The sequence below is a fragment of the Dreissena polymorpha genome, chromosome 1 (assembly GCF_020536995.1).
Source record: "Dreissena polymorpha isolate Duluth1 chromosome 1, UMN_Dpol_1.0, whole genome shotgun sequence".
Classification (NCBI taxonomy): Eukaryota; Metazoa; Mollusca; class Bivalvia; order Myida; family Dreissenidae; genus Dreissena; species Dreissena polymorpha.
Window position 1 is genome coordinate 110,344,248 of NC_068355.1, and position 26,386 is coordinate 110,370,633.

Below are 26,386 nucleotides of genomic sequence, written 5' to 3' on the forward strand. Positions count from 1 at the left end.
CATCATGTTCATCGCATCTCCCATCGATGTGGGTAACTGCAGGCTTACATGCTTGCCGGCCTCCTTGTCAAGCAAACCGTGACAAAACTTCGTCACTGCCTGCTCAGTGGCGTACGCATAGGGCAGATCACGAAATGCCGTTGTTGTCAGCGTCAGCGCTCGATCGGACCAATCGTCCAGGGACTCGCCTACTTCTTGTTGGATATCCTAAAAACGACCCTGCGCGGTGGCTGGGAGCTCCCTGGCACCAAAGCGCTCCTGAAGCCGCTGCATAAGCTCGGCGTAAGGTAACGTCTCCCTTCCTTCGGTCAGTAATGCATAAAAGTCCACCGCCTTACCAGTTAAACACCAACCAAGACAATCACCGCATTCTTCGTCAGACCAATCTTGCATTCTGGCGTAACGCTCAAACTTCCTCTTAAACAACAACCAATTGCTGCACCAATCAATGGGTAAATTGCTGGCTGCTATAAGATTACCTACCACTGGTAGGGTGCTTTGCACGGGAACACTACTCACAACGGTTAGGTTATTAGGCATTGAGAAGCCACTTACAACAGGTTGGTTGCTAGGCAGTGAGACGCCACTTGCAACAGGTTGGCTGTTATACAATGAGACGCCACTTACAACAGGTTGGTTGCTAGGCAGTGAGATGCCACTTGTAACAGGTTGGTTGCTAGGCATGGTGAAATGGGTTGGACAAGGACGCATTATAGGAGCAGGAGGGCTTCTTGGGGCCTGAAAGTGTCCCAAATTTTCTGCAGACGTCTCTCTAAATTGTGCTGGCACATTGTAATCTGTCGCGCGCCAGGGGCTATTCGGGCTATTCGCTGAAGGGGCCATGGAGGAGGCCTCTGAAGTAACCGAGCAACAAAGGCTACTTTGCCTAGGTCGCTTGATTGCCCTACCAGCCCTCATCTGGGGCAAACCTAACGACTGGTGCGGGGCGGGAACGCTTGATGCGACATCCGACGAAATCGGCATGCCTGTCACCACCACAGGATCTGGCTGAAACAACAGACGCTTGGGGGACAAAGGCTTTGCAAACTGGGGAAGGAAATCGCTCCATATCCCCGGGAACTCCTCCCATCGAGTGATCTCCGCCTCTAAATCTGATATCTGAGAGGCTAGCTCTGCCTTCATCTGGTCCTGGTTTAGGTATGGCGTGCTTTCAAACATTGGCTCTGGGGCCCTGGACCTACTTAAGGGCTCCCAATCAATGTAGTCGTCATCATTTCCGCTAGCCTGGGACGCCGCTGCAAGCATTGGATTTTCTGTAAAATCCAGCTGATCTAACTCCTTAACACTAAGGGACCGCCTAATCAGGACCTCCAAGGTGTCCAGGTCCAAGTTACCTGATTCCTGTCGAAGTTGGACAATGATCCGCGCCAATTTGGGCCCTATTCCGGAGATCAACATCAACGTTTGTGGGGGGTCGAAATTTAAACGTACAAGACCCGGAGACTTATTTGGGCTACTCATTTCTAATGCAGCACAGTACACACACACAAAAATACGTCTATTAATTTATTTCAAAATTCAATTAAACAATTAAATATTAATTGCAATAAAACAATTATTAAACCATATCCATAACACCAATCCAAAACAAAACACTACCCAACACGCGCTGGTCTAGCTATGCTACAGACGGACTTGCTCATAAAACCCGATTTCTCGTACTCTGTTTACATTTTGAACAGCGACGCAAACAGTGTAAACATTTACAGGTCTCGCTGCGTCTTCACGACAGCCTTATGTGCGGACCTGCCCCTGTGACCTGTCAGGGGAAAATATTTTAATTTTGAACCAAAGTAGGTCAAATTTACCCCAACTGCTCGGGTTTTCGCCAAAGGTTTATTATTATTAATATTACTATTTTTAATACAAATACACCAGTGCACAGTGGCCAATGAGACCTTATCGTTCACTGGTATAAAATAAAAAAAAATTAAAAAAAAAAATAAAAATAAAAACAGGAGGAGAATTATATTACAATTATAAAAATAACGTTAATCATAGTAGACCCGTTATAATATAAAATAGATAAATGATTAGGAATATCTTTCGTTAAGTGTGCAAATTTTGTCCTATTATAACCATAATTAGTATTGTTATCATCATCATCATTAACCCCAACTTCATAATCATCACTAACATTAACATAACCATCATTCTCATCATAACCATTATTATTATCATTATTATAATTATTATTATTTATGATTTTTTGTTTATGGTTTGTTTACGAAATTGTGTGTGATTTTATAGGGCTCTCCGCCCCAGGAGAGGTATAAGTGGGGGTTCGAGCAGGATACAGGAAATGCCCCACTTCCAGAGGCGTTCCTGGTTCTTTAAAGTGCCCGGTGTAGAGCACCGATACACTGCACCCCCGTTTAACGTCCCTCGCGGAAGACATGTGAGTCAGTTAGGTTGGGATTAACAGTATTAGTAAAACAATTTAAACACGCACACACTAATAACCAGATATATGACCAGTGAGTGAAAATCTAGCATATTGCAGAGTAGGTATACCGCTTCTTTCCTAATTTAGACTGTTTCCTCGTCGCCCATATATATCAATTAAAGAAGTGAAACTCCAGCTGCTGGAGCAGTATTGAATTTTCATTAACAATATCATGTACTGTAAACCAGATAATATGAAGAATATAAGAGAGCATGCGATTAACAAGAGAAAAAACGCCACCGTTGATTTGGTTTGCATTCATGGGTGAATTAGAATTTCCTAACTTATTCATTTAACACTCCTGTCATATAACGGGCTCTGTTTAAACTACACAACGGGAAAGCATCATCTACACTACAGTAGGGAAAACAACAATAAAAACCGTCACCATTCTTTTTTTGGTTATGATGGGTGGGTCATTTCAACAGAGCCAGAGTGCACGGACAAGTTGGTATTTCGCCAGGCGCGCCCTACTAGCCCTGCCGACGCGCTCCACCCAACATGTTTTGTTAGTGTGGATATGGGAAAAGTTTACTTGTCATATTTATTTACAACATTATTTACAACTATAGGGGTTGCACTCTGAGTAAAAGCGATTTGCCCACGTGCGCACTTAATATCTTCCGACATTGCGTGGAAGTATGTTATCTGTGTGCTTTCCCCTGCCTTCGTGGTCGGTGGCCGTTTACAGCTTGAGAGAAGGAAAAAGAGGGTCTCGCGGAACCCTGGGTTTTGTTACCTAGAGCGCTATTTGGTTGTAAAAGAAGGATTAGAGCTTATCCATAGTGGTCGAAAAGGGCCAAGTGACATATGTATTGGGGGGGGGGGGGCGTACCCTTCCGTCGTTTTAGTATTATTAGTCTTTATCTATTTATTTATTGGTGTAATTTTCCTATATATCTTAAAGCGCAGACGAGGAAACCGCGAACATTCGTTATAGACAGCTCCCTCATCTTTGCCGTGTTTATAGTATTGTTTATTTATGTATTGACGTCAACAAGGTGTTATTGGACACTGCATTGTAATGTACTACCAATCCAAAGTACATTTGGACCCCAAATACAAATATAGGTTCTCGGCGTGCACATTACATGCAGTGTTTCTATATCTATTTATTTGTTGATGCAATTTTCCTCTTGTCATAAGTACATAGGATAGTCATTATTAATTGGAATCTTTAAAATTACATATATCATGGATTGTTTTACGGTACAGTTTTAGAACCAAATTAATTAATAATAGTATATAAGTTCGAGCCGGGCCCAGACGAGTGACCATATGGACAACACCGGATTGACCATCGTCCGAGACCCGCCCGTCATTAGTACATAAAGTTGCCATTATTGATCTGAGTTTTTATTTATTTATTTATTTTAATTTTCCTATAGGGCCGGGATAATATGGTTAGGTTTAGTTCGGACCCAGACGAGAGGCCATATGGTGCACAGCGAAGTGACCATCGTCCGAGTCCCGCCCGTCATTAGTACATAAGATTGCTATTATTAACTTGAATAAATGAAGCAGTATATAACTGACGGTATGTGTTGTTATTTCTATCTTCCGCTAATAGTCCAACGGAAAATTATATTTTATCTAAGTAGCCCGTGTCGCGCAAAAATTTAAACACGTGCAGTCGCACGACAGGAGCGATTCCGCTTGGAGGCATCAACAGTGAGTCGCGATTAATGATAAGTGGGTTTTTGTAGGCCGCTATTACCCCTGCACATAGTTCTAGTCTCTGTTCAGCGTGTTTAGGGCATATAAAGAAAAGGTGTTCAAACGTGTTATGAATGTTGCACTGAGGGCAGAAAACAGTTTTGTAATAGTCGCCCTGCAATCTAGTCACCCTTAGGCGCATGCGCGAGTAAGCCCTGTCATCCCTTTTAATGGGACTATAGATGTTAATCTTATGGCTAGGGTTGGTTAATAGCGGTAAATTATGATCGGCGCAGTACATTGACCATTTGTGATCCTGTTCATTATACCCTTTTTGGTTAATGATTGCAATAAGTTCGCGCGCGCTAGGCTTTAAATCAGAGGGTAGACCTTCATGGGAACCTATTCTGGCAAGTTGGTCAGCGTGTTCGTTACCCGGAATGCCTACGAAATTTCGATGTACGTGATTTAATTAGTATATTTATATTTTATCGAGGTACCCCGTGTCTCGCAGAAATTTGAAAACATGTCTTACAATAGAGCCGATCCCTCTCGGCGGCATTAGCAGTAGACCGCGATCAATCACAGTTTTTTTTTTGTACGCTGCTAGTACCCCTGCACTTAATTCTAGGCGTTGTACAGTATATGCCGGACATACAAAAAAGAGGTGTTCGAACGTATTTGGAATGTTACATTGCGGGCAGTTGACAGGTTTGTAATAGTCCCCATGCAGTCGTGACACCCGCAGCCTCAAGCGTGTGTATGCTCTATCTTCCCGTTTAATGGGGCTGTAGATGTTGATCTTATGACTAGGGTTATTAAATAGCGTAAAATCATGATCAGCACAGTAAATTGACCATCGGTGGTCCTGTTCGTTATAAGCTTTCTGATTAATGATTGCGATCAGTTCGCGTGCGCTAGGGAGTAGGTTTGAAGGTAGACCCTCATGTGATCCTACCTTAGCGAGTTGGTCAGCATGCTCGTTTCCCAAAACCAGCTAGTGCACTTAAACTACTCCGCACCTCCCAAAACCAGCTAGTGCACTTAAACTACTCCGCACCAATGATCTCGCGACCTCGAATGCAGACAAGGTAAATTCCCAGCAGTCAGACCACGTGGTCACCTTGCAACACGTCTAAAAATAGACGGCTGGTGCGTTACACATGTCTAGCATAGACCACTTTACGGTACAATTGGATTGGAAAAATATACAAACTAAATACGATTCGTGGTTGAATTTAAACACAGGATGCCTACTTTTGCAAAGAATAAGCCTAACCGTTAAAACACGACTGCACTAATCCCCACTTCTAGACACCATTGTGGTGTTTATTTCGGCTAGCTCTCAGTGGGTTCGTATACAATTACACAACCGCTAGCAATGACACTATATAAGACTACTCACATGGTCGTCGACTGGAAACCTTGTCAGGATGGCAGACATCGTCCTCGGCAGTTCACACTTCGAGGGAAACACTCGTCTGCTGTCGTCGTCGGCTGCACACCACCGATCCTCCTGGGAATACCTACCCCACGCACAGGCTAAACCTCCAGGACAAGACACTAAGTCACAGGCTAATACTTACGTCACAGGCTAATACACTTATCCTCCTGGAAATACTTACATCAGGGCATCTATCCTCCTGGTAATACTCACCTCAGGGAACACGTCTGCACACGTCCGCGGACACGGTAGGAAGAGCGCATGGTCATCCCATCAGGCATCTGCGTCCATCCCATTGGCTCCACATCATGCAGCATGGTCCCGTCACATGAACGACGCAAGCCACTCTGCAGGGGGCGTGGCACTGGCACTACAGTTTGTTTGTGTCTGAATCACGTGACACGAAGCGCGAAATACAAATAGAAAGGGATTTCCTAAGGTAGACGCAAATGTAATACAATTTGGCTGTTGCTCTTTAGTTTTGTAGTTTTTAGCAAAAGGTTGAGTTGGATATGGTTCAAATTAACGAATGTTATTAATTAATCTCAAAATAATAGCCTTCTAAATTCAGTAAACTAATAAATTGGACAGTCCCTTTAATGAATTAATTAACTGAGCATTTTGCTACTGTACACTGTCATACTAAAAATGATCAGAACACAGTGGTCTAGGTACTTAGTCATTTTACATACTTGTCGCAAGTTTTTTATTACAAGTTTGACATTATTTTTTAGGCACTGGTCGACACACAGACTAAATTTTCATGGGAACTCTCGTTTTTTTTTTTGCCTCAAATCGTTAATTTAAAAATCCGTTGAAAATGTTTGAACTTCTGTTCTTTATACATGTAAGTCCATAGCTGATTTTGTATCCAGAGATTCACATATAAGCTTTTTAAAAATCTATGCAAGTTTACAAATGTTCACATATGTTCCATCGAAGTAAACCAACCGAGCCAATAAATAAGATCACCATGGCTAATATCTTTATTCCTTGGAAACTTTGCTAGTTCACGAATCCCTCTTTTGTTGGTGTATGGAAACCAAATCGGTCAGTTTTGCTCAACAGTCTCAGAATGGCTTGTGTGATGCCCAGCATTATGCAGAACAGCTTCTTACAAAGGATAACAAAAAAATCTAAAAATTTGATAAATGATAATGAAGTTTTGAAAATGTCCTGTAGTTGTTTTGTTGGTTTTTTGTTGTTGATTTTGAACGGTCTGGAAGATTTTGGTACGAAAACCCAATAGTATTAAATTTAGCGGTTTAAGGCCGAATCTGTAAATAGTGATATGTAACCGAACGCTAAATCGGCAAGAAGCGAGCAGACGAAGTGTAAACAAGTTGAAAATAAGCTTAAATACTGAAAAGATAATTCGGAATATTGATAAATTTTCTAAATAAACGTGTTTCTTATGGTTTAACACGAGTAATTGACAAAATACGCTTAAATGCTATTTGTATTACGTTTCTACCTTCCTTTATTCGTAAATTCCTTTTAGCATTTTAGATTGCAAAATGACATGACAGTGATGTTGACTGAGTGTTAGAATAAACACTGACGCGATTGTTCGGTAAAGCCGAGACAGGGACCACCCAAAAATGTTATTATTAATTATATTATATCCCAACTTACTGCGTCTTACCTACTTGACCCGTGTTTGCATCGCGTTAAAGGCACATTATTTACATAAAATAGTCACAAAACAAGTTATTTTAAAATCAACAATATAAGCAGCGCTTTAAGAAAAAGCAAAACATAAAGACCCCAACACTAATATGTATTCATATTATTACTAAAAAAAAGTACATTACAAAAAGTAGCGACAAAATAATGACATCAGGGCATTTTTCACTGTAGAATTGAGCTGAAAAAAATTAACAGGTCAAAAGAGTAAGTTAAAATGTGGGAACTGACCAATTATCTGCAACTCATCTTGCTACCAGTTGTTCATAAAAATATATTTTATATTTTACGTGACTCACCCAGTCCTGTAAGCCGAAATGATCCGTAAAACAAAACTGTGTCTTTGTGTCGTATAAACGAATCTGCACTAAAACTAAATTTAGGTTCACATTGTTCATGCGTGATCAGTTGTCAAACGAAAGTACGGTTGATGCATTCAAATGAATTATTTTTCTCTTTCCGGGATATTGTTTAAGTATGTTGATGCTGCATTAACAAATATAAGTACATATGAAGTGAAAACACCAAAAATAAACAACGGTTGCGATAGACACATATAAACTGTTAGATGCCCATAATATCACTTTAAAATAGCGATAATTATGTCAATACTCTTACTACGAACTTACTTTTGATCTATATCGGTTTCGGCTTTCTTAAAAAGTAGTTCTATTTGGAATTTAAGGATCATAGATAATGCATGTTTGATTTGTCGTGGTTATTTGGAATAAACGAAGAAAAATGATTAAAGATTGAAATTAAATGTTTTAAAATTTATATTTTGTCTAAATCCTGTGAAATTAGAGTTTGACCGTTTTTCCACATTGTAACGGATTTCTTGAACAGTAAGCAACTAGAAAGGTAGGCGTTACGTGCACAAAGTCCTTCATACTTAGGCTCCCAAAGAACGCACTAAACCCTGCTCAATCCAATACGTAAAACATACAGAATAGGAAATACTTAAACTCGTGGGCTCCACGCAAGACTATCGTAACTTACTATATATTATATAGTGAGTTACGATAGTCTTGCGTGGAGCCAACGAACTACGCTTTCCACCGACATGTATACAGTATCTCAGTCGTCGCATGATCCACAGTCGTCGCATGATCCACAGTCGTCGCATGATCCACAGTCGTCGCTGATTGCGATTTAACGGTGTGCATTTAATTATCTCAATTTAAATTTCAAATGTGAGTGCATGCTTTTACATACCCAGTTACATGTTTACATTTCATACCTGATTTCACCCATTCTAAAACATAGTCGTGTGAAACATCGGATGTAAACTTGTCTTTGCGTGCGAGTTTAATTACCGTTCTTATCTCTTTGCACATGAAGATATGACTAAAAAGTGTCGGTTTTGTATGACGGATTACGTAAGCCAACCAAATAATGCGGATTATTCAGATGTAATTGGTAAAAGGATTTAAAACAAAAAGACATGGTGCAAGATGGAGTTTCAAGAATTAAATGTGTCAAATTTAGATGGAACATTTTCGAAAGGACAATCGACTTGCGAGAATTCTCTTACTACTATTGGACATGAGAAACAACAACATGACTCTCATTATATAGACATTGAAGTAACAAGTGACAATAGTCGTAATCAAGCGTCAACCCATCTTGATGTTAACACCGAAAGTGTCGTCTACCACGAGAACAGCCGCAATACTGACAAAAACGGCACGGCGGTTGTTGATGTTAAATGCAGAAACGTGATTTTAGAGCGATTTGGACATTTTAAAAGACTTTTTGTGGAAAACAAACCACACGTCTTTTTAGCGCTGAAAATATGCGTGTTGATAGCATATTTTGTTTATTTCGGATTTGCTTTGGCACACCATGAAGGTGATGAAGGTTCGTGGAGACTTATTGCATGCACCGTGTTTGGGGTGCTTTTATTTGCCTGGAGAAAGTTCAAGAAAACGAAAAATTATAAAAAAGTGAAGAGCTTGATGCGGGCTTTACTTTCACGGGTACACAAATCTAGAAAAGTGATCAGATGGTAATGTTTTTTTTTTTGTTATAGCTCAATCCATATAAGAATCACTTGTTTGTTCCCTTAGAAACGAATCGAAACAAATTCCCACTTCCCCCAACCGAACGCCACATTTAACCAAGTTGTAACAATCAACAGTTTTACCACCGGGCAGAGCGAAGTTTGTTCCGCGGGCATTTTATTTGTAGAAAAGTATCATTATCATGTTACATGTAATATAATTAACATTTGGGCGTACTTGCTTAAGAGTAATTAAGTTTTTGTTTTGTACTAGAAGGTTAAGGGTGTTTGCAATGCCTGATTTTTTCCCCACATTCATGTTTTTATCAAACTTGCAAGAGATTACTAACGATCTTTCATACCTGAAATAACAAATAAACACCTTGTGATCTCAGAGCTGCATGTGTTATATTATTTTGCTTCGTAAGTTTATATTAATACTGATCATGTGACACACATAGGCTATTAATGTTGCAATGTTTAACCCATTTATGCCTATCGTCTAGAAAAAAAAGGCCTTGGCAAATAGCGTAGATCCAGATGAGACGCTGCATGCTGCGGCGTCTCATCAGGTTCTGCGCTTTTTGCTTAAAGGAATTTCACTAAGAAATATTCTAAATATAGGAATAAATATACTAGACATCCCTTATTTGGGAAATACATTGATCCAATTTAGAAGGATGGGAGAGTCCAATAGGCATAAATGGGTTAATGTCGAATGATACACTTCATACCATAAGCAACAATGCATGCACGTTTGAAGACGATGAAAAGTGGAGGAGAAATTCCCTTGAGATATTTCGTCCACGGACAGTCAAACACACGGACATAAGAACAGACAGACGGTGCCTCCATGATAAAACCCACCCCAACCCCCGTGTACTTTGTGGCGGTGTTTCTTTACTTTATATATTTATAGAAAACGAGATCTTTCAGGCATTTTCGTTGATATTTGCTTTATTAACCTTATTGTACTGTAAGCGGAAAACGATGCATCGAACAGAGAACATCATAAATGTTACGTTTTGTACTACTTGAAGACAGAAATAAAGCTTTTTGTTTGACTCCTACACCTAATCCGGAGTATTCAAGTGTACAGAAACCATGCTAGCAATGCTAAGAGAGATAATGGTTGAGCAAAACTTAATCTGGATTGTCAAATGAAAAGACGAGGCGTTTCTTAATCAAGTCATATAAGCATAGGAGCGTTATGCCGTATAGCAAATGACGTTACGTGCCGAGCATTACACGAAATTTATGACATAAAATGTTGTCAGATTTAGTTATTTTCGGGAAACTGAGTTAAATGTATGACCTAAACATGTATCAAGAGTTATAAAATATTTGATTTCCAGGTATGTTATCTGATCACCTTTTCCTCAAAATGGACGATTTATAACTATTAAAATTATCCAGAATGTTGCAGGACATTCCTTTTTTAATATATAAATATAACAGTATTGCGTAACCAGTTGAATATCCTTAGGTCAAAGAATATGTTTCAAATACAAAATATATTAATTAATTTTATATGTAAGACTCACATATTCAGTAAAAACATTTTATTGAACTAGACTTTGCACGTTTTGTATAATCAAATAGATAACAGTTTTTAAAGAAAACGAAAACCACTAACATTTTTTTGTCTTTCGCAAAAGAGACGAAAATAAGTTTCGCAAACAAAAGTTATTATTTGAAATATATTATACGACATTTTATACTGTAATTACTGTAACCCTTTGATACTAGGTTAGTGTGTGTTATGATAATTTAGCATATAAATATTTATTAAATAGGAAACTGATGTTTGGGCTACATTCAAACATAGGTACATAATTGTTTTTCTCCATCACTGTTTTCACGTAAATACTTTATCGCACAAATAATGTTTCACAGTTTGTACCATGAATACACGAAGCTTTCTCAAATGTAAACGATATTTTAATGGAAAATGCAAATGAGACCAATACTTCGTGACGAGACTCCTATTATCAGTGTTTGTATGAGGATACGTATGTTAATAGCTATAGAAAAGTGAACAAAAACAGGCTAAATTGAATCAATAAAATAATTAAATGTGTATATGTAAAATTTAGATATACTTCTTATAATATCATCCGATGTTATTTTTGTTCCATTTTTATGATAAGCATGCGTATAATAAATGTTTACATAAGATTAAAGAAATATGAATCCGTTATGTACATGACTTCTTGCAATAATATGCTTTAAATATTAATCTTGCAAAATGATAAATCAAAATGTGTTAGAAATGTCGATTGGCCCTTTGTGCTTTCTCACAATTTTATATATCTGTTGAAGCAAAATAAACTTCTGATAAGAACTAAAATGCTCATCTTTACTTAACCTACGCGCATAATATTCGAAAAGTAAACAAATATACACAGACTCTTGTGAAACAACTCCGCAAGGTAAACCGATACACACAGACGCCCGTTTAACAACTTAGCAAGGCAAACCAAATACACAAAGACGCCTGTTAAACAACTCACCGAGGAAAACCGATATACTTAGACGCCCGTTTAACAACTTCGCAAGGTAAACCGATACACACTGACGCTTGTTTGACAACTAAGCAATGTAAACCGATACACACAGACGCCTGTTAAACAACTCCGCAAGGCAAACCGATACACACAGACGCCTGTTAAACAACTCTGCAAGGTAAACCGATACACACAGACGCCTGTTAAACAACTCCGCAAGGTAAACCGATACACACAGACGCCTGTTAAACAACTCCGCAATGTAAACCGATACACACAGACGCCTGTTAAACAACTTTGCAATTTAAACTGATACACACAGACGCCCGTTTAACAACTCCGCAAGGTAAACCGATACACACAGACGCCTGTTTAACAACTCAGCAAGGTTAACCGATACACACAGACGCCCGTTTAACAACTCAGCAAGGCAAACCGATACACACAGACGCCTGTTAAACAACTCCGCAATGTAAACCGATACACACAGACGCCTGTTAAACGACTTCGCAATGTCAGCCGATACACACAGACGCCTTTTAAACAACTCCGAAAGGTAAACAGACACACTTAGACGCCTGTTTAAAAACTTCGTAATGTAAACCGATACACACAGACGTCTGTTAAACAACTACGCAAGGTAAACCTATACACACAGACGCTTGCTTAAGGGATTGTCCAACAGATTAAAGCGTCGTTCGACGCGAATCGATTTTTTGGGAAACTACGAGGATTGCTTATATAGCTAAAAAAACTCCTTATTTGACGTGAGCGTGGATGGTCGAGTGGTAAAGTCAGGAGACATTTTACTCCAAGCTTCCATGACTCTAGGGGGCAGTGGTTCGAGCCCTGTGGAGGTAAACGTTTTTTCTTCTTCTTTTAAATTGCATTCTGATTTTTTACTGGAGACTTTTAGTTCAAATGTTTAAATTTATCAATATAAATCATTTAAAGCAGTTAATGACAAGCTTTAATACAGGCCAAAAGCTGTTGGACGGCCCCATTAAGCAACACCGCAATGTAAACAGCTACATTTAGACGCCTGTTAAACAACTCCGCAAGGTAACCCGATACACAAAGACGCCTATTAAACAACTGCGCAAGGCAAACCGCTACATTTAGCCGCCTGTTAAACAATAAGCAGGATTTTAATTCGAAAAACGCATCGTTTACTTAGTTGAAAACGTGCTAAACAGACTATACGGTTTGCATTCGTTATTTTTATATGTTAGCTTATGATATTTTCCTTCTGTACCTTTGATTTTGGTCCTGTTTCATATTGAATATTTCCCACAGGGTGCTTTACGTTGCGATGACGGTTTTCATGACTGTATACGTCATCGTTATGGTGGCCATTCGGACCCCTGAAAACTTGAGATCCCTGTTTGGGCTGGCGGCCTTCCCTTTCCTTCTCTTCGTTACCTCAAACAACAGGCGAAAGGTTGGTATTGTACATTTACAACAATAAGTCGCCTATTTGTGGTTATTTTATTGATAAACAAAGAATGCACACAGTATGCTAAACAAATATATGGATATTACATACATTTATATGCATCAGTCACATGGTACAAACAATAACACCATTGATTGCTCATGTATTTATATTTAAAGATTTGTTTGGCAAATGCAGTACCATTTTGTTGTGCTTTTGATTTGTTGAACAATCCTTTCTACCCGTTTGCATTTTTTTAAATAAAAAAATTACGTTATACACATATTTCTTATTATATCTTCAAGAAATACTGTTTTGTTCTTCACGAACAATCCCCTTAGGTTAACTGGCACGCGGTATATTGGGGAATGTCCCTACAGTTCATCATGGCGCTCATCATCTTAAAGACCCCTTGGGGGGCCTCAATCATAGAGTGGTTTGGTACCCGACTTACAAATCTAATACACAACGCAGAAGCGGGAAGTATCTTCATGTTTGGCGAGAAATATAAGGACCATAATTTTGTGTTTGGGGTAAGTGAGCAATTCAAATAAAAATATGAGCATATTAATTTACGGTTTAGATTATCGCATTCAAACCCACACGATTTTAATTTAAAAAAATCTATGATATCAGTTTTAATTATCCAATGTGAAAAAGCTATTTAATGGATTGTTACATCGTTTTCCCCCCATGTTGATCCGCAATATGCCTGTATACAAATATCCTAGTAAAATCATAAAAGAGACTTTAATTAAAAAACATATGATGATAATCGAAATGTCACTTAACAAGTTATTTTGTCAAACCAAATGAATAGCGGGGATTCTGGTAGATATCTTTTTGTTTTACCTTCTAGTATAATGTATTCATAGCTAAAATGTCTTATTGGATCATTCTTATCCTTTAAATATTCTCTCACAGCTTCATCGATGAAACCAGATTAGAATTAGTGACTTCGATATTATCGTCTTAACAATATTTTGTTCGAATGCTTACCATGGTTTGTACCATGTGTAAAGCTTTATATACCCTCAGGCATTAGCCATGTATATCGACTTGACTGCACGAAGTAAATTCTCATATTTATTGATGGAATCAAAATAAAGGAGAGTGCCATTAATAGACAGTTATGGTTTTTGATGTACACGAATTTCTGTTTGCTCAGCATTGTTCCTGTGTTATGTCATATGTTTGATGCCGTCATCATCTTTCAGGCTCTGGTTCAAGGGGTTGTGTTGATCATCACAATGTCAGTTCTTAACTACCTCGGTGTCATAAAATTCGTCGTGGAGTCGGCCGGTCGGGTTCTGGCCTTTGGCCTCGGTATCAGCCCAGCCGAGGGCATAAACGCTATGGGGAATATATTTTTGCATGTGGTATGATATTTTATTTCTTTAGCTTCCTGTTATTACACGCAAAACGTGTACATCGTTTTTTTTATTTATTATTTCTCATTTGTGTTTATCTTACTGTAGACTTTTTGTATATTGTGATTATAATATTATTTTTGATATGTTGTATTTCACTATAGACCCCGAAATGACATGATGGATGTTTTTTTCCTGTTTGATAGTGTGAGGTCATGCGAACTGTTGTACATTAAGTTCGTTTTATAGAACATAAAATGTAACTGCTTTTCTTTTCATACTGTAATTGATATCTAAGTTGATAATTCAAAACGTTTAAAATGTTGTAGTGAAATACATTTTCAGTTTCTACTTTTTTTGTTCGTAAATTATTTATTTAATTATGATCCTTATATTGTGTTTTACTGTAATACATTTGTTGATGTATTTGATTTTAATGTCTCGAAGACTTTTTTAATACATAAAATATCAACTTGATATACGATAAGTCTCTTAAATTAAAAAAAACAACCATTGATTAAAAAAAATGCAAAGGCCCCCTTCAAATCAAGAGGTAACATTACTTAACATGTTGAACAATCTCCATGCAATTAGATATTATGGTGAATCTTGCGTTTTTCAGCCCGAGTCCGCCATGTTGATTCAAGAGTATATAGCGGAAATGACGCCATCGCAGCTTTTCATGACGTATGCTAGCGGTATGGCAACCGTGGGTGGAACGTCACTGGTGATATTTATGGCATCAGGGGTAGGTTGTCATTAGTATAAACGAAGTTCGATAAAATAAACGAATCCAAAGAGAGAAAGCACGTATTCCAATGCATTTAAAAATAATATATAAATTACTTGTTGAGTGTGGCCATATTAAATATAGTTTGAAGTTTATCATGGTTAATAAGAATGGCATACATTGTTTCCTACTTTGTCGATTTATAAAAACGTTAATAAATCAAATGGCATCGCGATGCGAACAACTTTTTTACAAGAATCAACATTAATGGATGTGTTAGTTTTAATATAAAGACATGGGCACCTGAACGATCTAGATCTTCTAGACTGACGTTTGGTGGTTCGAATATCAGAACATTTGAAACGGCGAACGACTTAGAGCAACAGGCATGAAACAGATTTGGAACAATCCACGCAACACGCAACACATAAACTATGCCGCTTTCCTTTCAGATCAATTTGCATATCCCAAGATCGTGGTATCTTTGTGATGAGGGAGAATATTTGTATACGTACGCCTGCTAAAATCGGCCTTTTATTTTTTTCTTGGGTACTTTAATAAAGAATGACATTAGTTTTGACAATCAACAATTATGTTCATCAAAGATTTAACTAGATTTTTAGAAAATGTAAACGCAAAGCCTTTCTTCTTGCTCATTTAACATAAACAGTACTATGTACGTTTTCTTATGCGAGTTCTTTCTCTATAAGTAACATCGCAATAACAAATGTTATAAAGAATGTGCTTAAAAGTATCAAAATATAATTTTGTCAAAAAGGTGCCGGCTGGTCCTCTCATCGCTGCGTCTGCCATGTCAGCGCCTGCCGCCATTTCCGCTTGCAAGTTATCATTCCCGTCACATGAAAAGGAAGAAATGTCGTCAAATGATGACATCATCAACTCTCGCCTTCGAGATACGACAGGATTTCTCGAGTAAGTGAAATCCAGTTTATCTGAAGTAATTAATTTTGCGATATATAAAACCCAAAACGCGCCCATTTTATAATCGTGTTTGGCCGTATTTAACAGCACTAATGTGCAGCGGCATTAAGGTCAAAATGTTATTTGAACGTTACTTACTTGGTTGCTGTTTTCACTTTATTCTTTAATACTTCAATTCTGTAGATGCTCGTTCAAATTCCAAATGCTATCAAATGTGTCGATTTTATTCAAAAACTCATTGCAAGTTACGTTCTAAATTCTGAACTTTGTGTTGCAAATACAAAAAGCTTAACACTCAAAGTTTTAACAGAAATGATTTTGAAACTTACCACATACAACTGGCTCTAATTAAACGATCAATGTCGTGCATTAAATATCAAGTAGTCCCAGGACAATGTAGTGTATTGAAGGTCAAGCAGTCCCACGTCAATGCAGTGTATTTAAGGTTAACTAGTCCCACGACAATGTAGTGTATTAAAGGTCAAATAGTCCCACTACAATGTCGTGTATTAAAGGTCAAGTAGTCCCATATCGTTTATGGAAAACGGGGACGTATTCTCCAATTCATGGTGTAAAACAAAAACAAAATCCCAAAAATCACGAGACCACAAATTGAGATCTTACAAATAAAATCATTTCCTGATATCTAGTTATATAAACCGTATATAAATTGGACAGATACAACAACACATATCCACTTTCAACGTGTGTTTTGTGAGCCATTTCCATTTGTCATATTTAATTTGCATTTTGAATTTAGTTTAAAGTAACGTTACTACTCAAAATCAACGAAAATTTCGTACAATATTTCGTAAAATAAAGCTAAACAATTAAAAATCATTGTTCCTTATGGCAATAGCCGAAATTTCAACACCAGATGTGGTCTGGTAAAATAGATGTTTGTGGATACAAAATGCTCGTTTTTATTATGGTTTTAACATGGTACCATTTTAGTGTTCATGTGTCGTATGAATAAATATATTCGCAGGAAATTAGCATGGAATTTTTTGTGGTCACAAATAAATAAAAACGAGCATTTCGTATCTACACAAATCTATGTAATCATACCACAACTAGCGTTGAAATTGTGGCTATTGCTATAAGGAACACTGATTGTTTAGTTGTAAACTTTATTTTACGAAATACTTAACGAAATATTCGTTGATTTTGAGCGTTTATAGAGACTTTAAACAGATAAGCTATTTACATTTAGCATAAAGCGGTCTGCTAATAAAAACAATAAGAAATGTGGTTAACGGATATCCGATTAAAATTAACAGCTTCATCATAAGGTTTTTAAACAAGCTATTCTCAATATTGTTTTTGATTCATCCTATAAATTATCAAGAAGAACTAACAAACCCCTATTAGTTAAATCATATTGACAAAAATGTTGAATAATATACGGCTCCATACCACGGACTCTAGATACGCTCTGTGTCCATACAATGGGGACATACAGCGATGGTTTCGTCAACCTTATCTCACTTGTAAATGCTTATGCGATCTAAGTAGTTAACCAATTTATGCCTAGTGGACTCTCCCATCCTTCAAAATGTGATCAATTTATTACCAAAATTAGGGACATCTAGTATATTTATTTCTATATTTAGAATATTTCATACAGAAATTCCGTTAAGCAAACAGCGCAGACCCAGATGGGGTCTATGCTGTTTGCCAAGGCCTTTTTTCTAGACGCTAGGCATAAATGGGTTAATTAAACCAGTACTAAGTTCATACACTTATGATGTCAGTCGGCGCGTGACCGCGCTTTAATGGCGCATGTACTTTACCATCTCAGTATATCGGGTAATAATTAGAAAACCATTGCTGCTTCAATGTTTTTATTTGCCATTGATTCAATGTCGCAAATAACGTTTAATGTATTTTTTTAATGTGAAATGTCAAATATAATGAACATAAGGGCTTTTTGTATCATGCAATTATTTTTGCAGAAAGCCCAAATCACTGATGCACAGCATTATCATTGGCATAAACCAAAGCGTTGTTCTTACATGTCAAGCGGTTTTCTACATTATGACCTTCATCATCATCCTCGAGTGGGTCAACAACACGCTAATCTGGTTCGGGGACAGGATTGGAGTTGAGAACATGACCGCTGAGGTATTTCTCCAACCATAAATAACGTGCATTTTTTGTTCAGTGTTTGAAACCTATTATGTAAACTGTCAACCACGAATGACCAAAAAAGAAAAGTTTTAATATACCGTATTTTTTACAAATATTTGTTTATATTTATTAAAATATCACGACTGGTATGACATTACTTGAAAAAAGTTCATATTTACAGTATATTCGGAAATACAATTTCGCGAGTGAAATCGAAAGTACATCGAGAAAAAAGGTGACATAATGATATACACATTATAAATAACGCAAGTAGATTGATCATTTTATATGTAAAATATATACAATTCACTACGCATGTACAATTTGCATTCCTGGGTTTGCCACGAGACAATGATGATAAATCTACTTGCGTTATTTAAAGTTAACTGATGGTTACCTGGTAGACATACCCAGTAAAAGAAAAAATTATTACCGAAAATTCTGCAAATATGAAAGCTTAACAACTTTTTTTCAAGTAATGTTATATACCAGTCGTGATATTTTAATCCATATAAGCTAATAATTGTAAAAAATACGGTATTTTAGAACTTTTCTTTTTTGGTCATTCGTGGTTGACAGTCCCTTTAACGTTTATGTTTGTATGCAATAATTTAATACGTTTGTTGTAACGGTTTCATATATATGTTCGATAATATGCATGATGGAATATATTTAAACAGATATTACTGAAAGGCGGAGATGGCTTCTTCACGCGTAAAGGGCTTAAGTGAAGGGAAATGGCCCCATCAATATTAAAGCTACTATTTCTATAGACTGAATCGTGTGGTAGCTTAACATTTACTACATATACTTTAAAAACGAGTTTCCTATCACCAAATTAGAGATCAACAACATTGTCACTATTGCTATAAGGAGAATATACTTTATAGTGTGTATAACTACAAAAACTACAACCGATATGTTATGAACATCGGCATTCTAATTAGACTATAGATTTAACCGTCGTGTGTCAGTCTAAGTTAATGAAGCGGTATTCTCTTTCACAAATAATTCAAGGAGGTAAATATGTTTGCTTGCAGAATTTGGACACCACTTCAAGCAAGTAAATAATATAATAATAAGAAATATGTTGAAATAAAATACAAATTTACCAAAATGTAACTTACATTTCATTTCGTTTACAAAAGGGAAGAAAACACTTGAAATAAATATCTTTGTTTTGTCTACCTTAGGAAGTGGCCCATCATTTTGAATGTTTCAAATCTATAAATGGATAATAGTGAATGCTTGCATAGTTTAAAAATTTGACTCTGACAAAAAACCTCATTCAGAATACTTATTTTACACAGCCGCGCTTGCATAGTTTAAAAATTTGACTCTGACAAAAAACCTCATTCAGAATACTTATTTTACACAGCCGCTGATGCGTGATGACCATAACTCGACTTTTTTTCTTTGAAACGTCTAGCATCATGTTCTTCTTAATGATACTATTTGAATATGCATAAATAGCAATGTGAAATTTATGCGAATTATGTGTTTCCCAAACGGCTAATATTCAGTTCAAATTAAAACAAAGTCTGCTTCTGCAATGCTGCTCCGACAAAAAGACACGGATTTCAATTAATGAAATGATACGCATGAACATAATCATGACCCGCGTCATGCGGAGAAATGGATTATGCCATAAGCAATCGCGGAGTCTGGCGGTGTTTTGCAGTCTGCTATAGTGTCTTGTTCTGAGAAAATTGGGCAAAATGCATGTGCGTAAAGTGTCGTCCCAGATAAGCCTGTGCAGTCCGCACAGGCTAATCGGGGACGACACTTTCCGCTTTAATGGTATTTTACGTTTAAGCACATGCATTATGCCCAGTGTAATCAGAACAAGACACTATAAATGCACGCAAGATTGTGTGGTCTCATTGGCGGATGCGAAGGCAGGTCTATGTCTTCCCTGGCCGCATATGGCATACGTTCTATTTCCAAGATCATATAAAAAAGCAACATATTTTTTTAAGGAAGACGGTTCATGCATAGCTTTCAATACTGTCAAAATGATGTTTATAAACAGTCTTAAGTTGTTCCACTGGGTATTCATATGGTTTTCATACAGACCAATGTTAATGTATGTTATATTTCTAAGAATAATGATTACGAACGTTTAATAGAATTGTGAAAACTGATCGAAGTAAAAATATTCAATAAAACTGCGATTAAATTTTAAAGCATTATAAACTTATAAACAGTATATAAACGAAATCGGATTATATTGGGTCGATATAACAATAGGCAATGCATGCAAAACTGTATAAATGTTGGACTTTGCTTCCCTTTTTTAATACCGAATTGAATTATTTATTTAAAGGTTAAATGACGCGTATGATTACAGCTGCGAAAAGGTTGATCACACATTTTACTGGTCATGTTGCATGCATCTTTCCTATACTTCCAGTTCCTTCTGTCCTATATTTTCTACCCGTTTGCCTTCATGATGGGCGCTCGCCCTGAAGATTGCCTGTTCATCGGTCAACTCCTGGGCATACGGACTTTCAGCCTAGCGGTGGTCGCCTACCCGAAACTCGGGCCTATTATCGTGGTAAAGCAATACATGTCAAAAACATAATATAACTGCATATTAGAAAAAAAAACGCGTTTATGTTGTTTGTATAAAAACACACATCAAATCAAAGTAGCAAATGACGTAATTAAATAAATTAACCAATATATCTTCAATCAAATTAACAAATGTAGTTATATTAAAACGTATGTATTGTGAAAGAAAAGCTTAGCGCATTCCTCGCCTAAAGTCTCATTATTACTATGCTGGATGATATGAAATTTAAGTTAACTCCTGTTATTTACTTATTGTATCGCAAAGGATGTTACTAGGTCAAAGCTTTTCAGACGCATTTGAGAATTTTAAATCTCCTTTTCAACCGTCTATTGTCGTTCAAAGCGAATCTTGTAAAGGCTACAAAGAACATGCGTTTTGCTGAAAAAAATGTTATAAAATAAATGCCCAATGCCGAAATCGAGATTTGAACGGCCCAGTTGTTCGAATATAAAAGAACAAAATTATTTAAATCTTCCTCTACGCCTGTACATGTAAGTTATTTTTAGAACGGTCGGGAATATCGGAGTTACATTGCTGCTGGTGAAAACAACACGTGGACTCAAGTGGGCAACGACATTTATCTAGATAACCTCAACAAAACCCTTATTGGCGGAGTAATTGATGTAAGTAATTCAAAGCTTTCACAGTATGTACTTCTTGTTTTGAATAACAAATGTGGCATGCATACATCAGTCTTGAGTGCTTGACAATAAATCCAAATATCGCGATTGCAGGTCCGGTCACATACTGTGTGTGCGGATCGGTCATAAAATTGTTTCTGCAGCCATTCTTACGGAATTTTGCTGTTGTTTGAACGAGTGTTGTTCGCCATAAACAACTTAGATTTCATGTATTACATCTGCGTATAAAGCTGCTCACTTTCAGTTTTTTAGTCTTCATGATTTTAATCAAATATCGAGATGAAGTGATTTTCATCTTCGTGTGTTTGTTGTTCAATTATATTTGCTTATCCGCCATGTATTACATTATTATTATTATTGGTTCTATAAAAATCATGAGCACTCCTTTTTTTTCAGCAGAGTTCGTGTTTGTACCAGCAGCTTAAATATTATTTTTCACCAAATATTAATTTATTTAAAATATATTGCTAATGTCCTGTAAGAACGTATCTTTGTTGCCTTGAGCTATTTAATTAATTACATAATAATGTATTATCAGCTGCATCCGAATTCCAGCCTTAGAATGAAAACCTTTCAGTTACGCATCTGGCTTATATGCAGCCTCGTGCTGGGATTATCGTCACTTACCGCGTTATGCGGGTCATGTCCGTTTTTATTTCCGCCTCTTTCGTGTTACAGCCTCGTTTTGAGAGCATAACTCCATACGTCGTATGCGTGCATGTTTATATTTTACATAACAATAAGTCGATATAAAAAGTTTCTTTTCTCTTCTGGTTTCAAAGCAATTTAGCGATTTTGTCTATGCTTTTTGTGGTTATTTCGTTTATCCTATGTTTGTCTGCAACTTTTTGGTGCTTTTCATTTAAAGCACGGTGCTTTTGTCGAAATCTCTCTTTCGAAACCGTGTTTTCCGATGGTGCATGCATTTTGGCGAAATTTACTTTCTTAGAAATTGCGAGACGGTATAATTTTGACTGCACTTATTGCAAGAAGACAGATTTATCTTTGAAATAATATATGATTTGCAAAATTGATTTGTAGTAAAGGCATATAAAATGTTTTTGAAAGTTTGCAGTTTTACATTAGGTCCCTTTTTGGAATAAGTGTAATTAAACCTTATACTTTGTGCCCTTTTTCAGCCTCGTTCTGAGATCATCGCCACGTACGCGCTGTGCGGGTCCGCCTCTTTTGCAGTCATGGGTCTTATCATCGGCTCGTTCGAAGCCATCGTGCCCAGCCGTATAGGGGAGATCACTCACAATATACTGAGGGCTATGATTGTGGGAACTGTCGCGAGTTATCTGACCGCTTGCTTCGCAGGTACGTGGAATCGACCATAAATTATTATGAGTTATAGAAGACTGGATCGCATACATTTACTCAAGTATAATCGTTAGTAAAGTAAGTTTGTTTTGTGCTTGAATTCATTGAACACAAATTAAGTTTGATTTGCAAAAACGTCACTGCACCCATTGTTCTAATTTTGAATGTCCTGTAAATCATTGTAGTCCATCGCTTGTATACCAACACTAATGCAGAGCCTATTATCTATTATAACAATTACTTATAAATAAAATAAAGTATCATATTATTAAAATATTAAAATTGTAACATAATACGTTAACTATTTTATTTTATTCTAAGAATTACGCAAATAGCATCATACCGACTGACACTTAAGAATATTTTATTGACATTGTGAACGGCTAATTGTTAATATTTATTATATTATATGACACAAAATTTAAATTGTTTGTTTGTAATGATTTGTTTTAAACATTCTTTAACGTTGATTTTTATTGTTACAGGCCTGCTGTTTGAGGAAGAAATCAGCGTTTAATCGATTGAGAGGTTTGAATAGTTTTTGTTTTCTATCATTCTGTTTTGACTTTGGATAGTAAGGTGTTGGCTTTTGGTTGAAAATAAATGTTTCGGTTGTATCGGTTGGAATTTATGAGTATTTTTGTTGCCAATATTTTGTTTTAAAAAGTGTTCTTTCGCTACGCCTTTTTATTGTTACAGGTTTGCTTATGGCAGAAGACATAAACGTTTAATCGTCTGCTGAAAAGTCAGAAAATACAATGTACATGATCGCCTGAGTAAAAGATAACACTGTGTCTTCATTACAAATAATCTCGACACCGGACTAATTGTGGCTGATGTACAGAGACTAGAGTTCACTATTCCAGATATGTATAGATTAGAAAAAAATAAGTGTTAAGGGGATAATATGGTATTACATTTAACATTACAGATTTTGCATATTGTGGTTAAACGAGTGTGTTCAGTTTCACAAAGCCTCAAGCCATAATTCATCAAGCTACTGGCGTAATTATTAAACGTATTACTTATTACTGAAAATTAGTCGTTTCTTGTTATAAATTTAATGCATGTGTAGACACTTTGACTTACTTAAAACGGATTTTCCTTACTATGTAATCGATTTTTCTGTAACAAATACCTACATAAAAGGTTCTATATTACAACTTATACACTATTATGCACTGATGTATTCCTTGTTTCTGTGAGTAAAAATATGTTTTACCTATTTACTTTAGAATCGAGGATCACCTCCCCCCACCCTTGACAAAATACTAGTATTTGTACAGCTACACGTTTTTGAAAATCATATGTTGTAACAACAAATTACTCTTACAAACATGCAAAGAAGAGAAAATCATGTGTAACACTTGAATATCCCTGATATACAGACTGTGTATTTCATATAAAGTATTAAAGACTTTTAAATGATATTCCAATATGCATACATAATGTATTTAAGTTGATTACATTTATCAATAATGATCATGTTCAACATGTACAGCATCGACATAACATAAAGTAGACATTTAACGAAAAGAACACAATTTGTTCCTTAACTTATATATCTGTTCATCTAGAACATGAAACGACTTTGTAAAAATCATTCAGTAAAATTCGAGGCGTTTGTCATTTCTTTGTCGGATTAATACTTCGCCTTACCGATTTTAAATTTTAATATACTATATATGTACAAGTGATTGTTATACACTATATGTGAAAAAATATACACAATAATGAATGCTAGTTTATTAGTTGTGTTTTTGTTGCGTTTTATGACCCAACAACTAGACATTATTCATCACGCTGTTCGTCAGTTTGTACGTACATAAAAACATATCTTAGTCCCGAAAGTGTGGTTTATTTAAACTACTTTAACAGCTCTTTAGTTTAAATGCGCTCAAACTTGCACAGCTAAATGCCTTTAATGTGTAGTGAAAGTAAATGGAATTTTGGCATCGACAAATCCAATTGAATATGTAGTCCTTGTTTGTACCCTTCGCCATCTTCATTGTTTTGAGGATGTTCTGCCACCCTTCACAGCTTAATAACTTACATATAAGTACATGGATCGTCACGAAAGGAATTTCGGTACCGACAAATTTTGACAAAATGATCATGCTTGTTTTTACGTTATATATAGTATAATTATAGTCCCCTAGAGTGTGCGCAATCAAATCCTCTTCTTTGGAAAAATAAGCCGGACGTGTATTAATATATATTAGCATGGGCCGTAATGTAGGCCGTTGCCACTTAAAGTACATGGGTGTATGTAAGCACGAGACGAAATACAGGCCGGTACCGCTAATAGTTTATCTTTATAAACTAGCATGGGGCGTGATATAATAATAATAGAAATAACTTTATTTCATGAAGAATTCACATTAAGAAATAATTTCTTTTTTACAATGTGGTCTTCAGTAACAAAACACAAGTATACATATTGAAACAAGCATACGAACATACAAGGGAAAAAAGAAAATTAACTATACAGTTAAATGTTATAATTACTTCCTTATCAATTCCGACGACGACGACGAAGATGACGACAACGGTGATAAAGATGACGATGATGATTATGATAATACAAAATATGCAAAATCTGATGCAAAAATCAACTTTTCAAAAATCAATCTTTCAAAATAAAAAATGAGCATATATATATATCAATGATTTGTTTGTAGGTATTTTTTAAATATTATTTTGAATGTAGTATTCGAAGACACTTGTCGGATGCTTATTGGAATTGAATTCCATATGGTTCGTGACCGAAACGAAAACGCTCGTTTTCCATAATTTGTTTTAAACGGAATAGATGATATATCAGTTTGTGTGATGGATCTAAGAGCGTACACATTGTTATTTGAGATATGAATAACTTTATTGAAATAAGAGGGCATTGCGCCTATAACAAACTTATGAACAATAGATCCAATTAGGAAAGTACATCTGTAATTGAATGTCAACCAACCAAGTTCTTTGAATAAGGGAGCTAAAGGAGTTGAATATGGTTTAATCAGTATTATTTTAGCAGCTCGTTTTTGTATCGAATGTATTTTACGTAAGTGTGACTGTGTTGCTGAACACCATAATGCGCAACAATAATCCATAGTCGTTAATATATATGAGTTGTAAAATAGTTTTTTTGTTTCATAGTTAATAAAATAGTTTATTCGTTTTAATAAGGCCAGTTTAAAGTTTAGTTTACGACTAAAACTGTTTATATGAGATTGCCATGTAAGATGCTCATCAATCGTAACTCCTAGTAAATTAAATTCTTTGGTTTGTTCAAGGATAATGCCATTAATATTAAGTCTAAGATTGTCAGTAGAACTACGAGCTTTTGATAAAAGCATACATTTAGTTTTGTTTGGATGAATTGACATGTTATTAAAGGAACACCATGTTGCTATACTGTCCAAATCGTTTTGCAAATGTTACTGTATATTATGAATGTTATAATCCGATACGTGTAATGTTG

The 26,386-nt window shown here is 36.3% G+C and overlaps 1 protein-coding gene across 1 annotated transcript; it reads left to right on the plus strand.

Moving 5' to 3' along the window:
- Positions 1–8,483: 8,483 nt before the first annotated feature.
- Positions 8,484–24,629, plus strand: LOC127866771 (solute carrier family 28 member 3-like). The gene is made up of 12 exons (XM_052407573.1): positions 8,484–9,261; positions 13,059–13,203; positions 13,539–13,730; positions 14,415–14,576; positions 15,190–15,315; positions 16,076–16,230; positions 18,195–18,363; positions 20,783–20,926; positions 21,451–21,567; positions 22,725–22,905; positions 23,394–23,436; positions 23,608–24,629. Exons 1-11 carry the CDS (start codon positions 8,708–8,710, stop codon positions 23,423–23,425), a joined length of 1,977 nt encoding a protein of 658 aa, XP_052263533.1. The 5' UTR covers positions 8,484–8,707; the 3' UTR covers positions 23,426–23,436; positions 23,608–24,629.
- The last annotated feature ends 1,757 nt before the right edge of the window (positions 24,630–26,386 follow it).

Coding starts and splice junctions, on each gene's coding strand:
- LOC127866771 (XM_052407573.1), top strand. CDS start 8,708: ATGGAGTTTCAAGAATTAAATGTGTCAAATTTAGATGGAACATTTTCG. Junction 13,204..13,538: donor CCTCAAACAACAGGCGAAAG/GTTGGTATTGTA, acceptor CAATCCCCTTAG/GTTAACTGGCACGCGGTATA. Junction 22,906..23,393: donor TCTGACCGCTTGCTTCGCAG/GTACGTGGAATC, acceptor TTATTGTTACAG/GCCTGCTGTTTGAGGAAGAA.